Raw genomic sequence first — 12,691 nt, forward strand, 5'->3', positions numbered from 1 at the left:
GCAAAATTCTACAAGGAACTACAGCTCTTCATCAACACATGAAGCAGCATGCATAGGAAAAGTGAACTTGGCATCAATTTGAACAAGACAATCCTGCTTCACCTGGATATTGCCATCTTTCTAGTTGCCAGATTGTATCCTCAAGTACTACCTAGTCTTTGCCATCATTAACATCATCCTGACCATCTGCTTGTCTTATACGTTCTTCTATTCCTCCATTACATCATCATTTCTTATCCATAAGTATAGCTAGAAAACAACTATCTGTCAAGTCATCCTATTCTACAGCAAATCAACTCCTACCCTACCAAATATACCACAGTTGCTACCGTACCTCTTAGATCTACTGACTTTTGGAAAATGATGGTCTGTACACAGTCTTGATAGAGTATACTTAGCCAATAAACAAAAATATTTCTTGAAATAGGTGCCTAGTCTTGTCCTCTCACGAGCTGGAGTATATGACTTGCATGACAAAGCATGCCCTTCAGGATTTGTAGAAACCTTGGAGCAGACTAAAGGTTATATCATGCAGGAGACAAACTAGAGATTTATTTACTTTGAAACCCACTTTTGGCAGCTGAAGAGAAATGTGTGTTTCCTAGTAAGTGAAGGCTTCTAAGTTTGTCAGTAAGGACAATTGTGTCATCAACAATGTTATCCTCATGTTTATACTAGAAAAAAAATTGATGCAACAAGGCATGAAAGAAAAACAGCAACTTTTACATGTCTATTGCCACCCTGGGGCTGTTAGGGACCCTCAGAGACAATGTCACCTGCAGCTTGATTTCAAGGAGGAGAAAGAAAATGAACAACAGTGGATTAATATGGAGGGGAATATTGAGTTATAGCAGTAAGAGTCTGAGACCAAGCTGACTATGATGAACAATTGGCACATCAGGAAGCACGCTAAATTGCTTGTGTTCTGGAAGGCATATTATTATCATCAAGCAATGGGGTGATTTTTGGATAAAAATACTTTGACTATGAAATATCTGTTGCATTAAGATTGAAATGGGATTTTTTTTCCGGCTTTCCGAAAATGAGTCAAATTTGGCACATTACCAGGATAAGATGTTTTTTGATGGCTAAAATAAACCAAACCATTGCTTCTTCAGTTTCTAAACACCAAACCAGATACTGCTCCCCAAGACACAATAATTTTCTTATCACAACATGATAAAAAACGTTGCCCTCTTTAATATACACCACAAGTGTATAAATGCCAACCTGGCAGGCATCTGGTCACAAAAGGCCATTATTTTTGTAACTTTGTAATTTAAAAAAAACATTAAAATTTGACTATGCAGTGTATTAAACAGGCTGTTGTTGCCAATGGTTATCGTCACTACTGTATAACATTAGTAAGGCTGTGGTTTCTTTAAAGGGCTTGAAAGGGGTTGGATATAGTATCAAGAGACGTCAAAGTGTTATATTCATCTTTTAAGGGCAATTGAACGGCTTCTAGCACTTCTGATTAACAGTGATTTGATTCAGGCAATTTGGTGAATTCAAATTTCAAAGTTTTTTTTTATTTTTTTAATCCATGTGGCAGAAGAGGAATTTGAAAGCCATGTAGGCATACAAACATTACCTGGAGGCCTGTGGGTCTTTATTAGGGCCTTGACTCCCAATATAACTTTTCTATTTTCCTGCCAACACACAAGTGAGACCTTATACAGGTCCTTCTCAAAAAATTAGCATATAGTGTTAAATTTCATTATTTACCATAATGTAATGATTACAATTAAACTTTCATATATTATAGATTCATTATCCACCAACTGAAATTTGTCAGGTCTTTTATTGTTTTAATACTGATGATTTTGGCATACAACTCCTGATAACCCAAAAAACCTGTCTCAATAAATTAGCATATTTCACCCATCCAATCAAATAAAAGTGTTTTTTAATAACAAACAAAAAAACCATCAAATAATAATGTTCAGTTATGCACTCAATACTTGGTCGGGAATCCTTTGGCAGAAATGACTGCTTCAATGCGGCGTGGCATGGAGGCAATCAGCCTGTGACACTGCTGAGATGTTATGGAGGCCCAGGATGCTTCAATAGCGGCCTTAAGCTCATCCAGAGTGTTGGGTCTTGCGTCTCTCAACTTTCTCTTCACAATATCCCACAGATTCTCTATGGGGTTCAGGTCAGGAGAGTTGGCAGGCCAATTGAGCACAGTAATACCATGGTCAGTAAACCATTTACCAGTGGTTTTGGCACTGTGAGCAGGTGCCAGGTCGTGCTGAAAAATGAAATCTTCATCTCCATAAAGCATTTCAGCCGATGGAAGCATGAAGTGCTCCAAAATCTCCTGATAGCTAGCTGTATTGACCCTGCCCTTGATGAAACACAGTGGACCAACACCAGCAGCTGACATGGCACCCCACACCATCACTGACTGTGGGTACTTGACACTGGACTTCAGGCATTTTGGCATTTCCTTCTCCCCAGTCTTCCTCCAGACTCTGGCACCTTGATTTCCGAATGACATGCAAAATTTGCTTTCATCAGAAAAAAGTACTTGGGACCACTTAGCAACAGTCCAGTGCTGCTTCTCTGTAGCCCAGGTCAGGCGCCTCTGCCGCTGTTTATGGTTCAAAAGTGGCTTTACCTGGGGAATGCGGCACCTGTAGCCCATTTCCTGCACACGCCTGTGCACGGTGGCTCTGGATGTTTCCACACCAGACTCAGTCCACTGCTTCCTCAGGTTCCCCAAGGTCTGGAATCGGTCCTTCTCCACAATCTTCCTCAGGGTCCGGTCTCCTCTTCTCGTTGTACAGCGTTTTCGGCCACATTGTTTCCTTCCAACAGACTTACCATTGAGGTGCCTTGATACAGCACTCTGGGAACAGCCTATTTGTTGAGAAATTTCTTTCTGGGTCTTACCCTCTTGCTTGAGGGTGTCAATGATGGCCTTCTTGACATCTGTCAGGTCGCTAGTCTTACCCATGATGGGGGTTTTGAGTAATGAACCAGGCAGGGAGTTTATAAAAGCCTCAGGTATCTTTTGCATGTGTTTAGAGTTAATTAGTTGATTCAGAAGATTAGGGTAATAGGTCGTTTAGAGAACCTTTTCTTGATATGCTAATTTATTGAGACAGGTTTTTTGGGTTATCAGGAGTTGTATGCCAAAATCATCAGTATTAAAACAATAAAAGACCTGACAAATTTCAGTTGGTGGATAATGAATCTATAATATATGAAAGTTTAATTGTAATCATTACATTATGGTAAATAATGAAATTTAACACTATATGCTAATTTTTTGAGAAGGACCTGTACACCCAAAAAAAACCTTGCCAGATTGTAAGGAGCCACTGAACATGTGAAAGCTGTCATCTTTACTCCCTTAGGGTGCTTTCACATTGCACTTATCTTCACGTTCGTGGGTCTCATTGGGGCTTGCATCTGAAATCCTCCACAAAATGGGATTCGGATGTATGTGCCGACGGGCCCATAGAGTATAATGGTGCCGGTAAAGCGAACATCCGCTGTCACGGGTTTAACGCGACAGAGAGGAGCCAGAAGACCGCAGCATGACAAGTTTGTTGTTTTCAGGGAGGCCTGTAAACTATACGTTAGGTTACGTTCTTGTTCCTCAGTAACCGAGGAGTAATTGGTTGGGATAATAATCTCGCTCCTTCAGGATAACCCCCAAGCATGGGCCTTTTCTCTCTCGTCTGACTTCCAGTCATTACAGATGGTGTTAGGGCTAGCGGAACGCACCAAGTAAATATAGAGGTTTTATTATGATTGATGCGTTCGCAGCCCGGGGTCCGCCGTGCAGAAGAACCTGCTGCTAGCAAATGGCGGAACTATATGGGGGTATGAGCTAACTCTGTTACTTCACAGAGTAGCCGTGAACTCAAAGCACTGCGCCCTGTTTGACTTCACAGTGGCACAGGCTAACTACCCAACCAAGGGCAGTCAGTGGTCATGCATGCACACAAAAACTCCTCGCCGGAGATGCCAGCATTCTAGGGGCTTATTTCAGCCGGGTTCCTGAACACAAACTCACATGACCACACTGGCGCAAAGCACATAACATAGAACAATACTAGTGCATGGCCGTGCGGCCATGCGAGCCTTAAATAGTTGCAGCATGTACAGGACCTTCCTGAAGGACCAATGGCTTTAGCTGCAGTATCTGATCATGTGACCCTCGATCTCCACTGAGAGATCTTACTCAGGGCATGCTCAGAACGAGAAAAGCAAGACTTAGTCCCAGAAGCGTCCGCTCGCCGCTGCGCTGCACTGACTTCAATGGCAGAAGCAGGAAAAGCAGCAGTAACTCTTTGTACAGAGTCAGACTGAGCGAGATGCTGGGACCGACGTCTCCGCTGAGCAGGCTCCACTGCGGCAGGAGAAGAATGGGAGACTGCAGCGGAGATGGCCCGAGATTCCCCCTGTGCAGAGGCGGGAACTCAACCCCTAACATTACCCCCCTCCTAGGGCCCCCCTCCTTGGGCCTCGCTATGTTCGAAGGCAGCTGTGAGCTGCGGAGCCCGAATGTGCTCAGCAGGCTCCCAGGACCTATCCTCAGGACCGTAACTCTTCCAGTCCACCAAATAAATTTTTTTGCCACGAACCACCTTGCACCCCAAAATAGTGTTCACCTCGTAATCGTCCCTAGACGAACCCGATGTCCCAGCAGATGACTCAGAAACCCAGGACGTGTATACGGGCTTAAGGAGGGACACATAAAAGGTGTCAGTGATACCTAGGCGTGGAGGAATGGCTAGACGGTAGACCACAGGATTAACCTGTTTGAGGACCTTGAAGGGACCCAAGTAGCGAGTTGCAAACTTAGTGGACTCAACATGCAGCCTGATGTTGCGAGCGGAGAGCCACACTAAGTCGCCAGGAGCAAAGGTCGGGGCAGGGCGCCGATGTGCATCGGCGGAGGACCTCGTTCTCTCCTTGGAGGCCCGGATGGCATCCTGAGTGCGGTCCCAAATGTCTCGTGCCTCCACTGCCCAGTCTGCCACCCTGGAGTCAGCAGAGGACACGGGCATAGGCACAGGAACCCCCGGATGCTGGCCGTAATTAAGGAGGAAAGGAGTCTGACCGGTGGAGTCGGCTACAGCGTTGTTAAGGGCAAACTTTGCCCACGGTAACAAGGATGCCCAGTCATCCTGCCTGGCAGAAACAAAATGTAGTAAATATGTGACCAGAGTCTGATTGGCCCTCTCAACCAACCCATTCGTCTCGGGATGATAAGCCGAGGAGAGATTTAACTCAATACTGAGTAGACGACAAAGCTCCCTCCAGAATCGAGGCGCAAACTGGGGACCCCGGTCACTGACAATCTTGTCCGGCATACCGTGTAATCGAAAGATATGCTTAATGAACAAGGCTGCCAGAGCCCGTGCAGAAGGTAGCCGTGGAAGAGGCACCAAATGAACCATTTTGGGAAAATGGTCGGTGATCACCCAGATAATGGTGCAGCTACGAGACTTGGGTAAGCCCACCACAAAGTCCATCCCGACAATCTCACAGGGCCTGTCTGCCACCGGCAGAGGGTAAAGCAACCCAGCTGGCCATTGCCGAGGAGACTTGTTCTTAGCGCAAGAGACACACGCCCGAACATAGTCTGCGATATCATGAGCCATATGCGGCCACCAGTATGTCCTCGCCAGTAACTCAGATGTCCTTTTGGAACCAAAATGTCCACCCACTCTGGACGAGTGTGCCCAAGAGAGAACCTCCGGTCGCAAACTGGATGGTACAAAAGTCTTGCCCGGAGGCACAGACTCTAGCGAAAGCAGGGCCACAGTTCTCAGGCTCTCGGTGGGGACAATAAGCCGAGGCTCCTCTTCCTCCTCCACAGATGATACAACGGAGCGAGAGAGAGCGTCAGCACGAATGTTCTTCTCCCCAGAAAGAAAATGGAGGGTGAAATGAAACCGGGAGAAGAACAAGGACCATCTGGCCTGGCGAGAATTTAACCGCTGGGCTGTCTGCAGGTACGCCAAATTTTTATGATCTGTGAAGACTTGGAAGGGAAAACGCGCTCCCTCCAAGAGATGTCTCCACTCCGAGAAAGCCAACTTCATGGCTAGCAACTCCCTGTCCCCGATGGAATAATTCCTCTCTGCTGTTGAGAAGGTCTTAGAAAAGAAGAAGCAAGGATGCTTCTGACCTTGATCATCCTTTTGGAAGAGGACTGCTCCAGCACCAACAGATGAGGCATCCACCTCCATGATAAATGGCTTATCTACATCGCTAGAGCTCCCATCCTACATCGCCCCGAAGTGTGGCTTTATGGAGTTAAAGGCCTTGGAGACCTCCTCAGACCACAATTTGGGATTTGCTCCCTTCTTGGTGAGGGCAACCAAGGGAGCAACCAAAGTTGAGAAGTGCGGAATGAACTGGCGATAATAATCACTGAACCCCATAAAGCGCTGCACCGCTTTAAGAGAATAGGGTTCCTGCCAGTCCATCACACCCTGTCGTTTGGCAGGATCCATAGCCAATCCCTGGACGGAGATGATATAGCCTAGGAAAGGTAAGGACTCCTGCTCAAATATACACTTCTCCAACTTGGCATAGAGGGAGTTTGCCCGTAGGAGGTCGAAGACTTTGCAAACATCTCTACAATGGGAGTCAATATCTGGAGAGTAGATAAGAATATCATCCAGATAGACTACGACCGAGGTGGAGAGCATATCCCGGAAGATGTCGTTCACAAAGTCTTGGAAAACGGCTGGGGCATTACAGAGCCCGAGGGGCATTACCAGATATTCATAGTGCCCATCCCTGGTGTTAAAAGCCGTCTTCCATTTGTCCACCTCACGGATGCGAATCAGGTTGTAAGCACCCCGCAGATCTAATTTAGTAAATACCCTGGCTTCCCAAAGCCTATCGAAGAGCTCAGATATCAAGGGCAAAGGATACTTATTCTTAACGGTGATGGCGTTAAGACCCCTGTAATCTATGCATGGACGTAGTTCCCCATTCTTCTTCTGCACGAAGAAGAACCCAGCCCCATCAGGTGACACTGGCTTCCTGATGAACCCTCTTGCCAGATTCTCTTGAATGTACTGAGACATTGCCTCCATCTCCGGGAGAGATAACGGATAGACTCGACCCCGGGGAGGCTCAGCACCAGGCAAGAGGTCAATAGGACAGTCATAGGCGCGATGGGGCGGAAGGGTCTCCGCTGCCTTTTTGGAGAACACGTCCGCATAAGACCAATATTGCTTGGGGAGAGAGGATAGATCTGCGGGTACCTCTGTAGTGGCGACCTGAACGCACTCCCTCTGACACCTACTCCCACAAGATTCACCCCATCCAAGAATTCTGCCTGAGGACCACTCGATATGAGGAGAGTGGTACCATAGCCAAGGTATCCCCAACAGGACCTCATCTATTCCCTCAGGAATGACAAGCAGACAAGCAGAGATATAATCTCCTGATGGGATGGCGACATGGACAGAGTAAAAGGGATGGTCTGGTGTGTTATCTGTGAGGGCAGTGTCGACCCATTCACCACTCGTACCGTTACTGGTTGAGCTAGCATAACCAGGGGTATTGCGTGATGTTGGGCGAAGGCAGAAGACATAAAATTGCCCTCCGCCCCAGAATTCACGCAGAGCTCTACCGAGTGGGAGGATGAGCCTATAATAATTGTCCCCTTAAAGGACAATTTGGAGGCAAACATCGCCGTGTCTAGTGTACCTCCACCTACTACCACTAGACGCTTACGTTTCCTCAACCGCTGGGGACATCTGGTGGCAAGATGTCCTGACTGCTGGCAAACATGACAGACCTTGAGTGCACGAACGGTCCGGGACTTAGATCCCGCTCGTGACACTTCCATGGCCTCATGTGACTCAGGAACCAGGACCGGAGATTCCAGAGGTTTGGCGAATACTGTCCAGACCTATACCCATAATCAAAAACTTATATAGAAAAGGATGCCAGATATAAAATTCTTTATGGTCAATGAAAAGATATACAAATCATAACCTCCTAAAAAATTCATCAGACCATAAACTATTTATAAAATATTTTATTTATACAATATTATAATAATAAAAACATAGTAATATTACTATAACCATAAACATATAAAAAGGAAATCTTTATTGAGACCATACAATAAGAAAAAATATATAACAAATAACAAAATAAAAAATGTCAATAAAAAATATATAAAAACGATATATTTGAATGCTTATTAATCCATGCGTAGATGTCAAACTTAATGACAGAGAAATTATTTATTTAGGGATTAAGTATTTTTTACTTGATGTTATTCTTAAATTTATTTCATTATCTTAATTAATATTAAATTTAAACATAATCCCTGTATGTGCAGGACAGGGCAAACCCCAAATGATTGGTACAAAGTACATACATGCAAAAATATATATAAAAAATGAATAATATTGTAAAAATAAATAAATATATTTTTTTACAAAATATGTATGCTATATGAGAGCATATGTGATCCAGAAAACATATCTAAAATGACCAAAAAAAAAAAAAATGTAAAAAATAATAATATGTGAAGAAGTTATATATGTGAATAAATATATATATATATATATATATATATATATATATATATATTTTATATGTTTATGGTTATAGTAATATTACTATGTTTTTATTATTATAATATTGTATAAATAAAATATTTTATAAATAGTTTTTGGTCTGATGAATTTTTTAGGAGGTTATGATTTGTATATCTTTTCATTGACCATAAAGAATTTTACATCTGGCATCCTTTTCTATATAAGTTTTTGCTTTGCTTTCTAGTTGGAAAAGACCAGTATTATGGATTATAAAAATCGTGACGCTAATTGGCTATCACAAATATCCACCATATTTAAAGATGCAGGACCAAATGGGACCAATATAACTAATGGAAGTAACCAAGAGGAGAAAATGTCTTTGAAAGATGCATTATTCAAACGAACTAAATCTTGGTGGAACAAGAATTCATTGGAACAATACTTACAGAAAAATTTGATCCCACGAGGCCTGCGAATACAGGTATTTCCCTCATTTCCATTGGAAGATACAACTTTATTAAAAAGATGGGAAGATGCCTGTAGTTTATGCTCTCGTACTTTTATGGAAATCTTAATTGAAGTCGATAAAAAGAATTTGGAATGCTTAGAAACAAGTATAAAAATATTACAAGACAAACTACAGAAAAATCTCACGAATGAACAATTATTGAAATTCGATGAGGATTTAAATGCATCATTTGTTAAATGGGAATCTGAGATTCAAAAAACAAAGGTGTCTAAATTTCAGCGTGATCTTCAAGATTATCAGACAAATAAAATCTATAAGTGGCGTGGTAAATCATCTTTGAAAAGATCGGCATCTGTTAGCTCCATGACAAGTACCAGTTCTGTGGGTTCAACGAATACACATGAAGGAGATTCTATGGAGGCCTTTAACAGATATGAAACAAGGTTTAAAACTAATAAACGAAAAGGCTTCAACTATCAAGACCAGGGATCTGGTAATGATGGTACTTTGAAGGTAATTAATTTATCCAAAACACAATTAACCCCTGATCAAATTTCTGTTTTATCTTTGGGTTTGGGTTTTTGCCCAACAGCAAAATTAGATCAATTTACGGCAATTAAGGATACATTCCTTTTTGCAAGGAAGATACTCTTAAAGAAATATCATACTGATAAGATGTCTTGTGGTAATCTTTTTTCTACAGAAGAAGAAATGGCAGCACTACAGGCATTAGAAGATCTATTAACTGAACAACAAGAAGTATCAGGTAAATTTCCGGAATCCATCAAAAAGAAATCAAAAAATTTTCCTTCCATAACATTGAATTCATCTGTTGAAATTTTTGTGAAAATGGTATGTGAAGGTATACGTGATTTACCATCTACGAGATCTTTTGATAATTTGAATTATGGACAACGGCTAGCTTTGGGTGAATTGACTAAAATGAAAGATCTAGTCTTTAAACCATCTGACAAAGGTGGAAATGTGGTAGTATGGCCCTATATACAATATGAGAAAGAGGCATATCGACAATTAAAGGATCCATCATGTTATGAGAGATTACCACAGGACCCAACCATAGAGTATCAGAAGAAATTATTTGACATTCTTGATTCTGCCTTGGAGGAGGGGATTATTTCTAAAAACATTTGGGAGGGACTACGATATGATTCACCTACAGTCCCTACTCTATATTTACTGCCAAAAGTTCACAAGAGTATGGTTGAGCCTCCAGGACGTCCCATCATCTCTGGGAATGGCAGTCTTATAGAACCTATTTCAAAGTTTTTGGATTATTATTTAAAACCAATAGTCATGGAATTGCCTTCATATATTAAGGACAGTACTGAGGCATTACAACGCCTTGATGGGGTGCATGTGGGTAGTGATATGTACATCATTACTTGTGATGTTGAATCACTATACACATGCATACCACATGAACAGGGTATATTTGCAGTAAGGCGTTATTTATCTAGCCGTCAATTGGATTCTGGTTTGATTAGTTTTTTGATGAGGATTTTAGAATATGCATTGTACCACAACTATTTTATTTTTAAGGATCATTTTTATAGACAAAAGAGGGGCGTGGCGATGGGCGCAGCTTTTGCGCCGTCATACGCAAACCTATTTATGGGTTTTTGGGAACATGAATACATTCAAAACTTGGATTGTACGATGGAAATGTCTGTGTTACTATGGATGAGATTTATTGATGATGCTTTGTTTATCTGGCAGGGATTACGATCAGACCTGGAACTTTTTCTTGAACATCTAAATCAGAACACCATGAACATCAAACTTACCTGGAATATTGAACAGAGTGAAGTACATTTCTTGGACTTGAAAATAAAGGTGGATAATCAGGGACAACTTCATACTTCCATCTATCGGAAAGAAACAAGTGTCAATTCATTATTGCATGCCAGATCAGCGCATCCTGCCCATGTCATTCGTGCAATACCGACAGGTCAATTCTTAAGAACAAGACGTATTTGTGACCAAGATGATATTTTTGAGGAACAGGCTAATGACCTCATGGAGAGATTCACTAAACGGGGATATAAAAAGGATGTTATCCAGAAGGCTTATGTGAGATCTAAAAATACGGATAGACAATCCTTGTTGGTGAATAAGAAGAAAAATAAGAATATGGAATATGATGGTCATATTCGGTTTGTCACAAATTATCATTCAAGATGGCGTGAAATGACAGATCTTATTTCTAAATTTTGGCCAATTCTTTTACAAGATCCAAGCTTATCCAGAATATTGCCAGATAAACCAATGATTGTCGCGAAACGTAGTAAAACTTTGCGTGAATCTTTGGTTCGCAGTCATTATGTTCCTCCTATGTCACGCTTTATTTTTGATTCCAAGGGCCCCAAATGGGGATCTTATAGTTGTGGTACATGCAAAGCTTGCCAGTATATGGTGAAAACAAATGTATTTTACGATTCTGGCAACCAAACAGAATATAAGGTCTTGCATTTTATAAACTGTCGTACATCTATGGTTATTTACCAAGCCACATGCCCATGTAATCTCATGTATGTGGGGATGACTACACGAGAACTACGGGTCAGAACATTAGAACATATTAAAGATATTAAAGCTGCTGATAAAATTGATATTGAAGATCAAGAAAAATTTAACAAATTAAAACCACTAGCTAGACATTTTTGTCGGTTTCATCCTCGACAATCCCACCTTTTGAAGGTTAGAGGTATTGATCGAGTACATTTGGGTAATAGGAGAGGGGATTATAGTCGTATTCTAGCACAAAGGGAATGTAGGTGGATCACGCTCCTTAAATGTATGGTTCCCAAAGGTCTTAACGAGCAGTGGGGTTTTTCTAGTTTTCTGTAGGTTTATCATATATTTGTCATATATACGTGGATTCATTCTTTTGCAGAATTTATTAAAGTACATTATGGTAGTTCTAAGATGTGGGTGTATGTAGGTTTAGGGGTACAGTAATGGTATCCATAAATATAGATTTATATAAAGGTTCTCTTGTTTAGGATAGTTTAGTTAAATACAATGGGCAATATGATACTTTACTGGTAGACATCATATATATTTTGGCCTATTAATCATAGTACAATCTGGGTTACCATTTTGCGATGGAAATAGATATCGGGCACTTTTATGGATTTATGGATACATAGTGGGTATGGGTCACAATTTTGTATTATGAATTTTTTATTTCACAGGTTTATCAACATTCATTGTATATTTTATATGATCTTTGTATGTATTGCATGGTTCATGTATGGTATGGATGGTGTCTGTATGGTTTGAGTGTTTATCAGTTTAGAGTTTTTGTGTTTGTAATAATAGATATATAATTATTGAATGTATTTAATTATTTTGATACATGTGCACATTAGGTTATTAGTATACAGATATGGATGGATATATGGGTGTATATATGATTTTTATATGTGTTATGCATGTATTTGATATAATGGGATACGACTGTGTATGATTATATTAGTAAGTGTGGATGTGTATGCTTGGTTTGTAGGGTATATTGTGTATGGGGTAGTGTATATGCATGTGAGTATGGATGTATAATTTATATGGCAGCATACATGTGTGTGTATGTGTTTTTATTATTATTTGGTGGCAATACTAATTATTAAATATTCTATTTCCCATATTTGTAAGCTGGTAATACATC

The 12,691-nt window shown here is 41.1% G+C and overlaps 1 protein-coding gene across 1 annotated transcript in view; it reads left to right on the plus strand.

The window, feature by feature from the left end:
* Positions 1 to 12,691, plus strand: part of LOC138666579 (uncharacterized) — a 115,488-nt gene that overhangs the window by 83,856 nt on the left and 18,941 nt on the right. The window contains exons 11-13 of the mRNA XM_069754782.1: positions 8,782 to 9,499; positions 9,710 to 9,858; positions 10,744 to 11,180. Coding sequence (XP_069610883.1) covers positions 8,782 to 9,499; positions 9,710 to 9,858; positions 10,744 to 11,180 — 1,304 coding nt within the window. The remainder of the gene's footprint in view (positions 1 to 8,781; positions 9,500 to 9,709; positions 9,859 to 10,743; positions 11,181 to 12,691) is intronic.

This window comes from Ranitomeya imitator, chromosome 2 (genome assembly GCF_032444005.1).
Source record: "Ranitomeya imitator isolate aRanImi1 chromosome 2, aRanImi1.pri, whole genome shotgun sequence".
Taxonomy (NCBI): Eukaryota; Metazoa; Chordata; class Amphibia; order Anura; family Dendrobatidae; genus Ranitomeya; species Ranitomeya imitator.